Here is a 19,251-nt window from a genome sequence, read left to right as displayed (position 1 = left end):
AACAATACTGTGTAAACTCCAATAACACAGTTTGTGATCACAGGCTCATCGATTTGAGTTATTGTTTCGCTGGTATGTTGTGTTTCATGCACTCATGTTTCTTTCTAATTGTCCCGTGTGTGAAGTTGGATCTGAGAACACAACAAAAACACACTGGATCACAAACATGGCTCACTTAACAGAAGATCCAGATATGAAATATCTAAATTTCAAAAGAAACACAAACGTAGCTTGTTCACATGCCGATGTATTATCATGATTTTCTGTGTTGGATCTGTAAAGGTTCAATTATATGGTTTGAATTAAAACCACAAGCCCCCCCCCCTCTCTGAATATTGGATAACACCCAGAGCAAGTAGACTTTGATATTACTTGTGTGTTTGTCTCAGTCCGCACGTGAACGTCCGAGAGAGACATCGGAGAAGACATAAACAGACCCTTCAAAGATGGGTTGTGTTCTTCCGCTCACATGGGCACACAGAGCCCCCACACAGAAATCTACCTGTAAACACACATGCTGTGGGATATTTGCTCCGACCCTGAGACATCAATCCCAGCTCTTCCACCATGTGTTTGTCTGCTGCATGTGGAAGACATTTCTGAGGCCGAGTCTTCCATGTTGTATCCATTAGTCTCAATCAACTTCATATACCAAAGCCACCAGTGTGAACTGCTGCCCTCATACTTGGATATTTGGGAGAGATCCGTGTGACTAAAAGGGTTTACAAGGATAGCGGAGATATAATAAATCAATTTGATGACCTCAATTTCCACATTTCTACCAGGATTTTGGAAAGAAAGTAAATCACCAGACCAACAAAACTGCATTAAGGATTGTGTCTATACCTGAGGAGTATGACTTCTTATTGCTTGGATTTATTTGTCTGTGTGTTGGTAAAATAACTTGAACATGAATATTCATAAAATGTTTAACAAAGCAACAACATACATGTGCTCTGAATTATCATCGGACTTCTCATTTTTTAGGGTTGCTTTATGGTCATTTAAATATGTTTTAGTCATTGGAGGTGTTTACATAAGGATGTGAACATCTGTCAATGAATCTGAAATTTTTTATAGGATTTTTCTTTTAAGTTTACTCTTTCAGTTTTAGGATCTCTGTGAATTTATTAAATATGAAGTAGAATCTTCAAAATAATTGAATTTTCACTAATATTGTAATTTTCACTCAGTATTGTTGTCCTACATATATTTACTTGTACCAAAACCTTTTTTTGCATTTGAAATAAGCTCAATAGGACTGTTAGATAAGAGTTGATCTCAACTCATTGGCCATTTATCAAGATTTCCTTATAATGCTATTGAGATTTATCGATGTGTACCAGCTTAAACACAACCTATACATACGTAGGTAATACATGTAATTGCGTGTTTATTTATTGTAGGGGGTACAAGTCACCCATGATGATGTTGTGTTATCAGTTTTATCTTGATCTTTAAAATATATACTTTATTAAATATTGTTTGATTGTTTAAGCGCTTTGTGACCCTGGTCTGGAAAAGCGCTATACAAATAAAAATTACTTACTTACTTACTTACTAACATGATGCAACTCATGCAACTGGTCCAACACCCAAGCGTTCAAGTTCCTTCTCGAGGTCAAACAACATAAATATATGAATTGATCATTTGAAATTGTCTCTAGAGGCAACGCAGTGGCAAAGTGCTCGTGTTTGACTGGGTTTACTCTGGGTATGGTTTCCTTCTACGGTCTAAAAAAAATATTTGGTCCCATGTAGCTGAGATCCTGCTTATTATTATCGGGTGTCAACTCAATTACCCAAAGGGCCAAAATCTTTGAACAGTTTTAGACGCAGACTGAAGACTTTGTATATTTTCTGAATCCTCAATTATCTGAACTTGCAATATTTTATTCTAGTTAATATTTCATAATTCACCCGCAACATTTTAGCAAGAATTTTGTTAGTTTGCATAACAAGAATAAAAAATCTTGAATCTTGAAAATGTTCAATCTTTTAGGCTTAATCTTAATTATCTGTGATCTCAAGTCTTTGTATAGTTGTCGAAATTAATACTTTATGTGCTATCTTAACTTTAAAACTTTCAGGTTTTTTAATGTTATGTCACCATATCGACATGTAAAATATAAAGTGACTAAAAAATCATATTCTTTTGTCTCCCTGGTACTACCACGGGTTAAAAAGTGTGCGTCTTGTAACCTTGTAATGGCTTTCTCACAGCAAATGTTGCCGACCACAATTGTTGGAGCTAAACACATCCCCATCAACCCCCCAGTGCCATCCAAGCGAGCCTTCCACCAATCGTGCGCTGGCATCGGCATCAAACCACCGAAACCGCCCGACCTCAGAGCCATTTCAGAGATCTGAGGAAGATGAACCTCTAATTCGAATCAGACCGAGGCAATCAAGAGCTGCTGCGCGGACCTGGCTGCGTGTTTACATGCGAGGATGTGTATTTGTTTATTCATATATTTGTGTGTTCATGTGTGTTTGCAGCTTGGCAGAGGCGCATGTGTCAGTGGCCCTGAAGGGTTGATCCAGAGGAATTTCACTTTTCTTGTAAACAGAGTCTTAACTATTAAAACAAAAACATATGGATCACATAGGGAAATGGTTAGTTTAAGCACAACACAAACACAGACGTGCACACACGGAGCAGTTATATGAGCTGGGGAAGGATGTGACATGTCTTGCAGCAGCAGCAGCAGGAGAGCTCCTCTGGGTCGGATCTCTGGAGGGAGGGTGTCGGTTCACAGGGTTTACCTGCTGCCTTTCAAACCACCTACACCTCATTTTCACAGCTTCCAAAAACCCCAAGAGAGACTTCTCTCTCGCCACAGACTCAGAAGGTTGAACTTTTCTGTTGGCAAAGACAAACTGTGTCCAAGCAACAAAATCATTACATTACAAATGAAGGTACTACTTTTTCTGAAGGGACAATCAGGACAAACTGATAACTAAAGTGCTACAAGGAAAAATAATATCTGGTTCCAGCTTTATTTTTAATATGTGCTTAAGGTCAAAGTTTTGTGACTACTCAATGAGCTCAAAAGCAGAAGATAAGATACTTTCTCAGCCACAAATCTGAGTTTCTGTCCAAAAATAATATCGAATACTAAGGCAGCACATTTTTTGGAGTTTTTAAAATTCTTTATCTAGCTTTCATCTGTGAAAATGCTTTTATTCTTCCCACATTTGGGAAATAAAGGTTGTCACAGCATCTCACAATATGAATACACATATTAATACGTACTGGAAACATTTTCAAATAGTAACAAAAACAATATCAAAGTTAATAACTATTAATAAAAATAAATAAATCATAAAATAATAAAATAAGAACAAGTTGCAACTTTCTAAGATTACCATTTAAAGGCCTTGTTTCTCTGGTCTTTCAATGATGGTTGTGTTAGGTACAATTAAGGATTACTGACTTCTCCCTTGTCTGAAACAACTGCTCAGGTTATTGGAAATATAAACACAAAATATTCGTCTTCATTACAACTGAATAACAGAGACGACATTTTCTTGCGGGTAAAGCATTGAAGATAAAACAAACAAGAATTTGAAAAAACTAGAGGGAGGGACAACTGAAGGGAAACTGTCAGGACCAGATGGTTTGGACTCATGGAGAGGAGAGATGGTGTTGGGCCGAGAAGATGGAGGTAGCAGGAAAAAGAAGAAGAGGAAGACACTGAGTGAGGGTGCCGTAAATCAAGATGACAAAGCAGTTGAAGGTGGAGGAGAAAATGCTGAAAGACAAATACAGATTTCTTTGAACTCTTGGTGAACCCTCGAGATATATATATATATATATATATAAAAGCAATTAAAACCTGGTTCAAGTCAAATACTTCAGCAAACTAGCTCAAAGCATCTGCGGCTCTCAAACACTTTGTCCTACTTCAAAACCCTTCTGACCCCTCTTTGGTTACAAACCATGAAAATCTGAATTGGGAACAAGGGAGCTGGAGAGTAGAAACAATGAGATAAGGGAATGTTGTAGAAACTCTGCGGCCAAAAGTAATGGCCGGAACTGATTAAGACCACTCATCACAGCAGAGCTCCTGACCAAGATTCTGGACTGTTTGACAAAAAAAAACTGCACGATTAGCATGTTTTTCCTTGAATCTCTCCCACTCCTGGACAAACATATGTATTCTAGCTAGGAAATGAAAACCAAAAGACTAGAAAGACTGTTATTTTTTCGTTTAAGACCATGAAACCCAAAACACTTGGTCACTGGAATACTGAATGAAGCAGTCTAATCTCAATAAAAGGAAAAATAGTCTGGTGTTTTATAGGTTTAATGATGCAGTGTTAGTACTGCAAAGCCTCTGGCGGCTTGGAAAACGTTTTTTTCTTCTAGCTTCAATGCTATCTAAGAGCTCAGAACTTTGTTTTGAGACAAACTGTAATTGTGTTGGGTAACATATGGAAAGTAATTTTGCAGTCGAAGATTCCACAAAACATGGATGGCTTCCAAACACTTACTTGACTTTCTGGCCATGATGCCAAATGTACATTATTGCACGTGAAAGCAGCTGTAGATTATTTAAGAGACAGTGTGGTTAGAAGTAGAGACAGTGTGTGCACAGTAAAATACACTTTATGTCCAAAACAATTAAGTTTATGAAGAAAAGGTTAAACAAAAATACTGCTCTAAGCTGTTGTCTTAGACTTAAACATAGAGATAAAGAGAAGCTTAGATGCTAATTTATAGAATATGTTTTTCCACCACCGCCATCAGATTCCTTTATGGTAACCAAAACATTGTTTTTCAGTATTAAGTATCCTTCTTAATCTCAACAGACTGCAAATTAAACTTTTTTACTATTTTATTCAACTCTTAACATCAATCTCAACTAAACTATAAAGTATGTCTTCAATGACAAAAGTAAGTTGGTGTCTTTGATTTTGGCCGTACTGAATGACGTGAGCGCCGCCGAGGCAAGTCGCAGCACGTCATGGCTAACATTTGCTTTGTTACTCTGCTCGTAAATGTAACACTAAAGTCTTAAAAAGGTTGACTCACATCACGATGACAAGTGTCTGGAGTTGAGAATGGTTACGAGATGTTGAAAGAAAGAGAATATCAACTTCAGTGAAATGCAAAGAATGAGAAAAGTGCACAAAACGTGACATTCTGTTTAAGTTTATTTGAATCCCTGAAAAAACCCAAAAACATCAGAACGTCACCAGCTAGTTTGGGGTCAAATGATTGCATCTAAACACTGGGAGGGAAAGTAAATTTAGAGTGTGACAGATAGATGACTCATTTCCACATGCTGGAGAGAATGAACAAGCCAAACCTGATTGCATTGTCTAAACAACAGCTAATGATTAACACAGGGCACAAAAAACAGTTACTGTACTCATTTTAAACATAAGCTTGACCAAAGAAACGTTCCATGTTAGTAGTGGTTAATATGAAACCTTTACTGATTGAATTGAGAGTAACATGAATATCGATCCTGAAAGACTTCCATTGAAACGTTGCTTTTTCTCAAGCTTGTCAAGGGCACACATGTTTCTGAGCTATAGCAGCCAATCTAGGACAGAAAAACATGAAAACTTTACATAGAAATGATCCAAGTTGACTCCAAGAGTTGACTTAAGATGCAATCTAACCAACAACCTTGCTGTGAGACGGCAGTGCTGACCCTGGTGCAGTTGTGTTCTTTTCAAACAAATGACATCTTAAAATACTAGAGCCAGGCTGGGATAAAATGGTGTCAGAAGTAGGATGATCATGTACGAGGGACCCTTTAAGGTCGGATAAGATATGTAAGTAGCTGTGACTGGTATTGTGAACCAAATTCTGATTTGACTTGCGTCTACTCCATCAGGCATCTCGAGGGTCTGACCCAGAGGCAATTCATTAATAAATGTTTAGTTTGTGACTAACCATTACGAGTTCAAATGAAAATATAAATGTTCTATTTACAAACATGTTTTACCTGTCTTTCCTATTAAGAGTCTTTTGTTTGTTAATGCCAATTTAGGAAACATAAACATTCAAACGACATCAGGAAAAACAAATGGACCCCCACATGTTTGTCCCTCTGTGTCTCTCTGTTTTGGACGAGCCATGTACACATTTGCAGTAGCAACACGTCAGCCCGACCGTCAACTGAAAGTAAGTGAAAAGGGGCTTTGAGAGACAATAAGCTATCCATAAACAGAGGCATAAAGAAAATAGGTCTACCATGTGGAGGGTAGAGGTTCTAAAAAAAAACATCACGCCTCATTTCATCTTCATGCAACACTCTCCCAGCTTGAGTTGCACATCTGTCAACACAAACACCGTCCTCCGCCTCCAATTGAGCTCGAGTCACTTACGACAGGATGGACGCGAACAAAACAACCTTCCGTTAAAAGACTAACCTTCACTATATCAGGGGAAAAGAGCAAAGCTACATTGAGCACATTTAAAAAGACCTGTATTTGACAGCACTATAGCAGTAAGTCCAGCATTAAGGATGTAAATATCGAAAGCCTTTTAAGTTTCTTATCCCACGGTTACTAAAAGTGCTTTGACCTAAGCAACATGTAATACTGTTTCTACCTGTTTTATGGCACATACATGTTATCATGTTTGCATGCTAATTGGTTTGGTTTGCTAGCAAATAAAAAGTGCTGCTCATTTCTTTCTGCTGCATTCATTCAATCAAATGTCGGCAGATGCATCCGAAACCCTTCATTGCATCATTACTAAATGATTATTACATATTCATTATTCTGTTGCAATCATGGATTGTGTGATTGTGTTTCTCATTTCTCAGAGTCATGTTCCATTTCCGCCTGTTACATTTGGTGTTCGTAGGAGAAAAATCTACATGTATCCTGGAAAAAGTCGACAAATGCCTAATTTATTCGTTGTAAAAAGAGAAAAATCCACACTCTGGATCATCAACATCCTTCGATAAATATGATCTCATATGTCACCTGGATATAGTAACGGCAGCTGCCCAAAACATCTGTCAGGCAGCACATGGAAAAAGATTCCAAGAACCAAGACTGCAAGAAACATGTGAATTATGATTGGATTAAGTTGTCCTTAACAATCATCTTGTCTGAGATTTTCTCACACTGTTTTTTTCCAGAAGAAAAACCAGGTCACGTAGTACTCAGTCCGACTTGTCTTTAAAGCCTTTATAGACGGTCCAAAATATGGCACTAATGCTCGGCCCCCCCGACTGACCCATAATTAAGATTTCACGCAGACTTAGTCTTCTCCTCAGCCACTGCATTCCTCTCAGTCACGTTGGCAGTTCTTGTTCAAAACTGCATTCTGGACAGTGTGATCAAGCTGCTGAATGTTATCAGATCAAAATACACCCTTGTGTTTCTCAGTCTCTGTGAGGGTTGGTCAACATAACCAACTGAAAATTGTAATAAATTACAGAACTGCTACAGCTATAACAGAGTAAATACATGTCTGTTTGAACAACCCAAGATGTATTAGGAGTGTGTGTGTGTGTGTGTTCTACTTCTCCTCTTACTTTCAGGCGTTCAGATCAGCCAAGTATCAAAGTGCATGACTGTGCCAGGATAGGTTTGCTCATACTGATATATGTGTTCGAGTGTCTGGTTGAAAAGTGAAGCTCGGAACTGAAAGCGAGGCCTTGTTGCTCGCACTGACCCATCCTCCCCTCCCCGCCATGACTCACCAAGCAATCTACAGACCTGCGACAGCAACAAACAAGAGGATTAAAAAAAAAATGTGCCCAGACATGAATTGGATTTCAATTTGACTGACATATTAAGACGATTCTGTTTATCCTACAACACCAGCTATCATTCCAGAGTTGTGGCTTTCTTGAAAAAAGCCACTGAAACTTCAGCCCTTGGCAACAAACCACTTAAACCTCCGGCTAAATTGCGACGATAATCTTTCCCATCCACCCCAGAGGACCTGCCCTCCGATCAATCTTAGCCTGAACTTCAGAAGCTGATTACTCAAAACCCGGATGAGTCACACACGCTCCCTGTGGCTCACAGTTGGTCCATCTCCTCGTGTCTCCACCTTCATGTCGCTCAATTCCATCCATGACCAACGATACAAAGGCTAAGGGGTCATGGGTTCACTTTCAACGCTCCCAGGGGTGTCATCGGTAATACAGAGTGTTCCAATGATCTAAGCTGACCCCCAACTCATCTAGGGAAGGGCTCCCCCCACAGAGAGATCAAGCTACGATGCGCAAGGGTTAATGACTCGGTTTTGACACGTGAATCATTTCCTGGAAAGTCCAGTCAAGTATTTCGTCTGTTAGGTCTGTTTGTCTTTGCAGAATTATTTTAAATGTTAAAGTGATAGTTCACCCAAAATTCAAACTTCACTCATTTTTCTACTCGCCTTTAGGTCGGAAAAAAGGCAATATTTAACACTCCTTTGTGGCAGAAGGTTACAGAATAACAAGCCATATAAACCATAATTACTCCAAAAGTACTGCAGGTAAATATCGCAGGCACTTCCAGTGTAGACAGTAGACTGTGTGTGTACTGTGGACGTGAGGGCGAGTAGAAAATGAGTGAAGTTTGAATTGTGGGTGAACTAACCCTAAAAGCATTTCTGTGAACCTCAGGTTATTTTTTTTTACTAGCGTTGATTCTTATTTGTTTAGTTTGAGTAGAGTTTCATGTATGTCTTCTTACTGCTCATCACACACACAACTATTGATGTCCAGATAGCTTGACAGCTAAAACATTTCATAGTTTAATAATAAAAAGAACACATTTTACACTTGGACACTCAAGCTCACCGTACTTATATATTTCAAACTTTGAAAAGCCCATTTGGCATGTTTGACACAAGCTAAATTCCTAGAAATGACAGTGACTGGAGCCAAGACAATTCCTGAAAAATGCAAGATGTTCTACGGATTTGTTTCCTAAAGTCATGTAAAAATAGCAGTTGCATGTGGAGCCTCAGTACTGGTGGAACATAGTTCCCTCAGTCACTGAATGCATTAAAATCAATCATGATTATTTTGCGGTGGAACAGGCCGACGTCATTCCCTTCAAAGCTCTACCTGGCTGAGCGCAGCTGCCTGCACAACATTAGACAGGTTCAACTTTGTCTCCTTATCAACCTCTTCCCAGAAACTTAAAATTAATTCCGATTAGCACATAAAGCAGAAGCATTGTCAGGGTAGGAAACAGAGAATGCACAGCAGTGCAGGATTCTAATGAAGGAGTGTCCATTTCAGAGAAATATAAAATCACTCTTCCCTATTTTATAAAGACTCAAGGTAGTACCAGACCAACGTCACGTTAAATTGTTTTGATTTATAAATTTACAAGTTACTCAGGCAAGACAGAAGAAGAAACTGTTGACGGTTTAGTCAAGACGCAAGTGTTTACATCAGTTCTTATGATGTGATTGATCGATCCATATTGAATTATTGAACCAAAGACTTGAAAATAAATGGAAACTAATAGAAAAACAAAGTTTCTTGATAAATATACAACCCATGACTCTGTTCCAAGAGAGGAAGTGATAAGACTGTACAGAGAAGTGACAGCAACTACATATTCGATTATATATATATATATATTCAGTTAATAATAATAGTTTTCACTTGTGAAACAAATAAAGTCCTGGATGATCGTGTCTCTTACCTGTGCGGTGATCGGCCTTGCTATTGTCGCTCAGTGTGCTGGTCTTTGTGTGCGATTTGGGTTGTGTGGGAGCCGGACTGTTGTCCCCATCATGAGGGTCTGGGGAGATGGCAGGGGCTCTCCTCTCCTCATCCATGGGCCTCTTAGGGTTGATTGAAAAGCTAAAGAAGAGACGCACAGAGACGTTAGAGCCGTTTCTTTACGTCAGATCACAATCGGAAAACGTTATTGCTAGTGTTGTTGTTTTTTTGCGGTGGCAATATAGGATAAAATGACCAGCATTCCAGACTTCTAGATGACCAAATACTTGATACATGTTCTGTGTGAAGTAACAAGTATATAAAAAACCAAAATGTGCATATCATTAGTTCATTTATTATTGAAAACAACGTTAAAAAATCAACTATAATGTCAGCTCAGAGTTTAAATGCTCAACTGGACTCACAAAATGTCAAACCAACTTAGTTGTACCAGTGAATAACAGTTTGTTCTTCTACCTCTACACTGTTAAACTACATTATACACAGTATCATTAAATTATGTGGTCTATATATATATATATATATATATATATATAAATTCACACACACACACACACACACAGACAGTAGATTGCATCACCTTAACCTTAGCACGAGCCAAGGCATCAAGCAGGCTAGCACACCATTTAATTTGATTTATTTTTAGCTTTTTTTTTTATCTGCTCCATTACTCAACCACCCTTCACACATAATTGCTAGGGAAACTGTTAAAATTAAGTTGTTGTTCTTTGTTTTGAAATAGTCAACAACATTGCTCGCTACTGAGAGGACATTTATTTTGTGCAGTTCACTATGTCGAAGATTAAAATGTAGTTTCTGTTAATGTCCGGTTAAATATCGAACATGTCATCTGGCAAATCATATTTGTGACAGTAGAACTTTTAAATTTTTTGAAATGTCATGTCTCAGAGAAAGTCCATCTTGTATATTATGGGGTGACAAAGATGAATTAATCTGCGTTATAGAAAAACCTGTGTCACAATAAAGCGATAATATTAATACTTCTGTAGGTTATATGTGTTTTATAATATATGAATGTCTTTTTTTTTTTAAGCAAGTGACTTCTACCTTGTTAGTATAAATTCTGCAAGTTAACTTCACTTTTTATTCACTTTCGATAAACTTGATCGGTTATCAACTAAAAGTTATGCCAATAAAAAAAGAAGAGATGTCACTTCCGGTCCCACAAACCCATCGATCAGACAAGAGCAGCTGTGTGTGGGTGTCACGTGCCAGCGTGTGTCTGACGCGCGCCTGCGCTTAACTGGACAGCTGTTTGCGCGCTCCCGCGACCAAACTTTTCTACCATAAAAAAATAACTTTTTTTGCGATTTAATAATATAAAACTCGATAAATTGCTTCCTACAGAAGAGTCGCTGAAAGTTTGCGCAACTTTTTTTTTTTTTTGTCCAAACTGTGCGTAAGTTTAGGGAAGTTTCTAGAAAACATCGGTAGAGTTTGAAGACGCATCTACGAGTTTTATTTATTTTATTTTTTTACATGAGATGTTTCAGTAAATGTCAATACCTGGAGGTGAATAAAGGGCGTTCTGTGTTTACCTTTACGGCGTGTGCGCGACCTCGAGCGAGTCCCTGCACGCTCAGACGCTCGCCTGCACGTCAAGACCCTGAAGATCTGACTTTCGTTTTTTATTTCGCTTTTTTTTTTTTCCTCGCGACACAAGAAGCGCGTCTTACCGTCTCTGAGGTGCAGCCGAACCCGGGCTAATTCATTCTCTGGCCGACCCCAGCTGGACTCCTGGTCCTCCTCTCTCCCCTCTCTGGACTCCGACTATCTCCACGGATCATGAAGGTGCTCAAAAAAGTCCCCCCGAAAAAAAAAAAAAAAAAAAATCAATGCATTTTTAAATATTTTCTCTCCGCCTCCAAAACTTTTTTCTCCGCGCGCCGCGTCGCTTCCAGATGTTCAAAAGTCTTTGTCTCTCAGGTCCTTCACCTCCTTCTCACTGCGGATCCAAAGTGAGTTTTCATGACTTGTTCTCACTCGCACTGCTGCATCCAGTGTGTGCGCGCTGGTGTTGGACAGGAAGCTGGAGTCAGCAGTGATTGTGTTTCCTTCAGGCTACAAACTCGTTGGGCTGAACTATACTGTCATATAATTACCTCCTAACCCAAAACAGACTGCAGCCTTATGGCTCTCATGGCACAGGATCATGGGACCAGTCTTCTCATGATTCCCATGATCATAAGCGTGGCGGCTGCGCTTCAGTTAAAACTACTATTTATTATTTTCTGCTGTCAATTACACAAGTCAATAAAGCTAAACTAATAATAGAAAAAGGACACACGTGTGCATCTTGTTTTGTAAATAAAGATTATCTGAAAATGTATGGCATCTGGACCCGAACCCGGACCATCAATCATTTGATGTGGCTTGTATATATGAGATGAAAACCTACTTAACTTCACTTCAAAATGAAGTAGTTTGTATTACGCTCTTTGATTTAAATAAGTTTTATTTAAACTTTATGTCAGTTAGTAATGGAAACAATGAGTTGTTATTTACTTTTCAGGAAATGTAGATTGTGGTTCCATCTGGATTTAAGAAGGTTTTGAAGGATTTCACAAAAACACTAAACATTCCTAAAGGTGCGCCGGATTGATTTTTTTAGTTTACTTTTCGGGTGAAGCCAGTTTGAAAACTTATTATTGTATACATTTTCTTATTTATTTGATCTCAACTCATGCAAGATGAGCTCCTTGGCAGATGTTTGAGCTGTCCCAGCGCTGATCTAGTTTAATTTTGCTTTACTGTATTGTATTTACATTTTTTATACTTTTAATAATGCAATGATTTAATTTAATTTAAATAATAAGTAAAACATACATAGAGATACATTAATCTTCTGTATTAAGTATATTTGATGCCATCTCTCCTTGGCTGATGTATGTGTTGTGTCAGTGCTTTTCTAGTTTACTGTTGCTTTACTTTATTGAATGTTACTTTTCGATACTTAAAGAAAACAAATATTTAGTTGAATTAATAATTAAAATGATTAACTAAATAATAAAAACATATATAGACCCGAACCCCAGACCATCAGTCATTTATGTGGCTTGCATATATGAGATGAAAACCTACTTAACTTCACTTCAAAATGAAGTAGTTTGTATTACGCTCTTTGATTTAACTAAACCTTATTTAAACTTTATGTCAGTTATGTCCGTGAGGAATGGAAACAATTAGTTGTTATTTACTTTTCAGGAAATGTAGATTGTGGTTCCATCTGGATTTAAGAAGGTTTTGAAGGATTTCACAAAAACACTAAACATTCCTAAAGGTTGGCCGGGTTGATTTTTTTTTTAGTTTAGTTTTCGGGTGAAGCCAGTTTGAAATCTTATCAAATATATATATAATTTTTCTTATTTATTTGATCTCAAGTCATGCAAGATGAGCTCCTTGGCAGATGTTTGAGCTGTCCAAGCGCTGTTCTTGTTTAATTTTGCTTTATTGTATTTACATTTTTTATCCTTTTAATAATACAATGATTTGATTTAATTTAAATAACAAGTAAAACATACATAGAGATACATTAGTCTTCTGTATTAAGTATATTTGATGCCATCTCTCCTTAGCTGATGTATGTGTTGCGTCAGTTTTTTTCTAGTTTACTGTTGCTTTACTTTATTGAACGTTACTTTTCGATACTTAAAGAAAACAAATATTTAATTAAATTAAATTCAAATGATGAACTAAAATAATAAAAAACATATATAGAGATGCAAGTATATTTGATGTCTTCATAAAGTTATGCAAAATGAGTTTAAATTTGCTTATGTATCATATTTTGATAATTTAAAAACAATAATTTAATTCCAATAATGTATTTAAAGTATAAAAATAGAAGAAATACTTCCTTTTAATACTTATAATACTTTTTAATACTCAAAAAATCATTCATTTAAATCAATCATTTGAATTATATTGTTGTTCAAATCTTCTAGTCTCTATCGTGGTCTACAGACGGAGCGACTAGACGTGACGCGAGGTTCTTCTGGGCGTCACCAGACCGTCCACCAGATCCCGTCTGCTCGCGTCACGTCGACACCTGGAGGTTGACGGGCGGATGAGTGTTCGCGATGATTGATGGTCGCGGGCGCGCTCCTGCTAATTCGCAGCAGCACATCCCGGGCTTCTGGGACGAGCTGCATTTCCACTAGCAGCACGATAACCACCCCTCCAATCTGCGCCTTCCATCACTCATCCGGAATTTACCGAGCCTCTGACACTGAAGTATTTGTGCTCGGCAGGGTGTCGTTCCCACGTCTGGACACCAGGGTCAGAGTTTGTTTGGGCAAGGGTTGCCGTCGGTTCAATTCCAGCAGTGTGTTTGTTTTTTGGTTTGTGGAAGGAATCTGAACTATAATTATTGAGGACAGTGAGGTGCTCACAGAGTGAGTGACGACGTGAATTTATGATGTGTTTCTGCTCAAATACTGTTGACGAAGGGGTTTGAATGTGAAGAGGCTAATCTTGCGGTACTTTTCTAATCGTTCGAGATCAAGTCGCTGTTGATATATTGAAATAACCTGCTTTTGTTAAGTTTTGGTTGCTTCGATTGTTTACTCGTGCTCCGCTTGTGGTTTGAATTTGGATTAAAGTGTGTTGCCGAGGTGAACAGGGGCGTTTGAAGGACGGTTGAGTCATGAGTGGAGACAGACTGACAGTGTCCTTCCACATTCCTCACCTCCAGCAGTTTAATCCCATTGTTTATTGAAATGGAATTTAAATTTTCAGACAAAGCAAACAACAATAGTTGAGAAGACATGTGTTTGTGACAGAAAAAGTGCGTTATCAAAAATTATCAGACATTCGGGAATGAAAAACATATTTTTTTTACATCGTTAATTAAAAAAAAACATACATTTAACCTCAAACTTTGAGCCTCTCACCCTATCTCTGATCAGAAACACATAAATGTCACCTTATATTCAAACCAACTCTCCTGACTCACTCTCATGTTTCAAATGTTGAAGTCTTCCTCTCTAAGATGCAGTAAGTTCCTCATCACGACCATGTTTTCAACTTATTACTTTATAAAGTTCTCCCCCGTCTGAAATCTCAGCGAACGAGAGGTTACAAGGGCAGAGTCCATTATGACCCATTATGACGCAATAATGGTCTTCACGCCTCCTCCAGCCAGCTGAAATCATGGCCCGCTTTGTTTATAAGATGAGTCTTTTGGAGGTGGAGACTTCCGGGATTAATGACACACGGTGACAAACCTCGCTGTTTGACCAAAAACAGCAGAGTGGTTGTGGTTATGGTAACAAGAATTGACCTTGAGAAAAAACTAGCCTTTTTGCAGTGGGCGGGGCTTAATCACATTTTCTGATGCGAATATTTCAGTTAAAATAGAGTTTTGTACAAACAGACACATACTGATGAGTACAATAGAGTCCAAGATCTATTTAAGAGACACTTAAATCGACACATTAGTTGCCCTTTAACTATAACACAAATCTGCTTATCTTAACCACACACCGTTAGGGCCCTTTAAACACTGGGTCACAATTTTACATACTAAAGAATACTAAAGAATAAGAAAGACAAAAATGATAAACAAGCAATACTTATATAATATAATATATAATAATATACTATATATGTGGGGAGGTCTGTGTATATTCAAGTCGTAACTGCCCTTTTTAAATGTATATAAATGTATATATATATATATATATATATATGTTACCGAACATCAGCTTTAAAAGCTGCTGCAGTGGACTGTATCATCTCGTCCTGATTTTTTTTGTTTTTTACCACTGTATTAATATTTTGTCACAGTTTAATGACAAAGGGTGATACAGCCCACTATGCCGTGAGAGAAAGAGGTGTGTGGGTGTGAAGCAGACTCCAGTCTCTCCTGGCCTGGGCCTGCAGTGTGAAACCATCCCTAATCCTTTGGTCTCCAACAAAGTGAGCAAAACAATCAGCAGCTCCTGGTACGTTTGGACCCTCAAGCTATCTGCTCAGCTTCAGAACAGGCTGCTGTATTTTTCTTACAACCTCCCGATATTGTTGAAACCTCTCCTAACAGGTTGGCTCTAAAATCCGGGACAAAGTCTGAGGTGAGAGTCGCTCCAGAACTTCTGACCACACTTCATGAGACACCACATTAAAGCCCGGCCCCAGAACGGGCCAAGGAGGGAGGGGCGGAGGAGAGAGAGACCGATGGGAAGTCTAGACCCGGGACTGTGAGAGGATCTGTTTAGTGAGTCGCAAAAAGGGAGGTGAAGACACACGGTAGAGTCTATCTGGTCAAACACCTCACAGTGTTATTCTACTCTTTTGACGTGGATTGTCTCGGTGGTTTTGGAGGAGTGTGATGATGAGGAGGAGGAGAGTGAAGACTGAAAATGTGGTTCCAATCACTGACAAAGATGCTTTTGTTCTGCTGCAGGGCCTCTCTGCCTCTCTCACGCTCCTTCTGCCCGTCCTTTACCCATGTAGTGATCCGCTCTTATGGTTGGAAGTCCATTTTAATGTCGTAACTGGAGCTTAAACAAACTTAAAATATAGCCTAATTGAATTTTAGAGTTAATTTTTTAGAACAATTCCTCATGTCCAGGCCATGGATTCCCATGTTTGAGTAAAAGGGACTTGGAACATTTTGGTCCTCGCCCCTTAGTTTAAAAGTGGCCAAAAAAGACACACTTTAAAACAAACATGTTTTTGGTATCCCTTGTGTTGCCTCTGGGTTAGGTATTTGGCACTTTTTAAGTCTGTCTTTATAAAACTAAGGGCCTACGACCAAAAGGGGAATCCAGAATCTAGATGGGACAGGATACTCCAGAATCGTGTTTGGGATCCACGAAGGAGAAACGTTCTTCACAAAAGTCATCCCGTAACGGGCATGTTTTGTCAGGTTGTTTTTGTATTGGAGGTTTCCGCCTAACTACCGATTAGACAACTCAACTCCTTAGCAGTCTAGAAACATTCTTTCTTCACTGTTTGTTTTGCGATAATGGGTAGCACTGGAGTTGCTTTAATTGGCACCTTTTATGTTACTATCTCACCACCTATCCATGTGGACCCGAGGGTCTTGCAGACCCCAGGTTCAAATATGAAGATGTTTTCCCTCAAACCGATAACTGCAGAAACGTCCTTGTGTTGTTAAAGGGTTAGTTCACCCAAAATTCTCCATCCTCATGTCGACTAAAGGTTGGAATTATTTCAGAGTAATTTCAAGTTATAGGGAAAATGCAAGTACATCTTTAAAACAAAAAATTATCAATTTCTTTTCAATTTATTTGCAGTGACGTGCACACACACACACACCTCCATGCCTGTTATATCATAAATCTGTCATCTTTGACAGTATCATATGACCAAGAGAGTTTAAAAAATATATGATTTAATTAATCATTTTTCAACAAGTCTATATTGAATTGTTGTGATATTTTGTGGGATTCTAGTCTACGTCCTCTAGATCTACGGCAGTCATCGTTTGTGGATAGTTATTGATTTATAGCTTCATAAACCTCTTTGAAGAGACATAGATGAAAATATAACGTTTTAATTATTAATTTATTTAAAGTTATATATTCAAAATCTTTAACTTCCCATATTTAATTATCTGAGACCTTTCAATTGACTGTAAATCTAAATTATTTTTAATCAATCAATAGATATAGAATGAACTAATAAATAATTTAAAAAAAAAGGATTAGCAAACATGGATTTAAGGAAGACGCAGCTGATTAAATGCTCTCACTTTGAAAGCCAAACGTTTATTCCCTCCTACTGAAAGTCGTTAAGGGAATTTACAATAAAGTTTAACGAGAACTCTCCAGTTTTAAATTTGGCTCAAGAGTGAAGAATTGCTTGACAGCATTATGATGTCAGAGCTGTATTTGTATTAAAGTGTTAAGTTACGATGACTCGATCACAAGTTTTTTTCTGTGTAAGTAATGGCGCTGTAAGGAAAGACAGACCTTGAGTTGCTTCTGATTGGTTAATATTGCACGGTGACTTCTGTGATTGGCTAGATTTACGCAGAGACGATAAACCTCTATTATCATGTTAAGAGAAATATTGAGTATTAAATTGGTCAATATAAGCCTGAGAAAAATAAAGAATATTTGATTTAAAGCCAGATGTAATTTTTTAATATTCTATTGTATTTTTCTTTGTCTTATCTCTTTTTTTATACGATTACAATTAAAACCGTTTCAGGTCTTAATTTGATCTGTAGATAAAGTCCATGCGCTTTTCCTTCGCAACACACACACACACACACACACACACACACACACACACAAAAAGTCCACCTTATTCCTTTAGGAATAACACGAATAGGGCCCAATTTTTGACACGACATGAAAACAACATGACACGAAGTTCCAGTTTTTACTCAGCAATTCAGTATAATATAATACGATAATATAATGTCGGATGGTATATTAACAAAAGTTTATTATCAAGAACTATCGACAAAAAGCAAAAGTTTTAACGTGTAATAAAAAATGAGTTGTCAGCTATCGTTAGCATCTTCACGGTGTTGCGCAGAATGACGAACAAATGACGATATTTATGCTCTTTGTTGCACACTTGCTTTACCATGGTCGCACATATGCATTATCTCTGGTCAAATGAATCGTACCCCTCAGTTTCAAGTGTGCCTCCGACCTCACTTGTTTTCAAGGGCTACCTGGCCCTTCGTCTTACCCCTCCCCCTTCATCCAAAGGATAACTGGGACCCCACTTTAGGGCTTAGATCGAGGGCTAGAACGAGAATCGGAACTGGGCCTTAAGCACTCAAGGGTTGCGCATCCAAGGTCACATGGAGTTGGCACCAGCCCAACTGGGGGCAGTAAATCCAGATTTTCTCTTTTGTGATAAGGTGTATTTGTTGACTGTTTTTTAATTTCCATCTCTTCCCTCATACGATTGGACAACTCCAGAAACATGCTTGTTTCGTTGTCTATGCCACTGGTTCAGTGGTTTCCTGTTTCCTGTGTTTACTTGCCTCGGGCATAATATCAAACCCCTGTTGTCCTTTTTCACCCCTAATGTCAAAATAATCCGAGTCTTAATCCATTGGACTAAAACTTGGCTTCCAGTTCATTTGTACAAACGTCTTGAAATTTTAAGGATAATACATTTTAACCTGGGTGTGAAGACTGAGGAGTAATTCTGAAGATTATTCTTAGTGACCTCTTCACAGCTGATGTAAATCACTTTCTATTTCAACAGCACATATCAGTAACACTTGAAAAAGCTGAATTTTTCACAGGTCAAAGGACTTATTTGACTAGTGCTAATCAAGCTAGTTTAAAATTAAAAGGTTTCTACCTGGATGAAGGTTCCTCGGTCCCTTCCTGGTCCTCAGGTTTTCTCCCACGTAAACATTAACGCTTTTCTGTTGCATACATGTTTGTATCAGCAGCGACACAGAGCGCTGCCCTGCAGGGTGTAACCGACTCCCTCCCTTTATCAGCTCGAATTGGCTGGAGCCCCCCCGCAACGCTTGCCACGATAAAGGGCAGCAAATGGAAAGAAAAATAAAACTTGAACGCTCCCTAATCAAAGTGTTATTTTGAGTTTAACACGCCACATG

General features: G+C 38.3%; 1 protein-coding gene across 3 annotated transcripts in view; it reads right to left on the bottom strand.

The window, feature by feature from the left end:
- mdfi (MyoD family inhibitor) overlaps window positions 1-19,065 on the bottom strand; it is a 34,028-nt gene extending 14,963 nt beyond the window's left edge. Inside the window, exons 1-3 of one of the 3 annotated variants that reach the window (XM_087801311.1) lie at window positions 18,987-19,002; window positions 11,366-11,463; window positions 9,628-9,788 (exon numbers count right to left, since the gene is read on the bottom strand). In XM_087801311.1, coding sequence (XP_087657437.1) covers window positions 9,628-9,763 — 136 coding nt within the window. In that variant the 5' untranslated portion in view covers window positions 9,764-9,788; window positions 11,366-11,463; window positions 18,987-19,002. Of the gene's footprint in view, window positions 1-9,627; window positions 9,789-11,365; window positions 11,805-18,986 lie in introns of those variants that run through there. The other 2 variants (XM_087801312.1, XM_087801310.1) reach the window with 2 other exon arrangements.
- Window positions 19,066-19,251: the final 186 nt, after the last annotated feature.

This window comes from Callionymus lyra, chromosome 10 (genome assembly GCF_982586985.1).
Source record: "Callionymus lyra chromosome 10, fCalLyr1.hap1.1, whole genome shotgun sequence".
Lineage (NCBI taxonomy): Eukaryota > Metazoa > Chordata > Actinopteri > Syngnathiformes > Callionymidae > Callionymus > Callionymus lyra.
The sequence above is the reverse complement of the archived record's forward strand: the minus strand, read 5'-3'. Positions and strand labels throughout refer to the sequence as shown.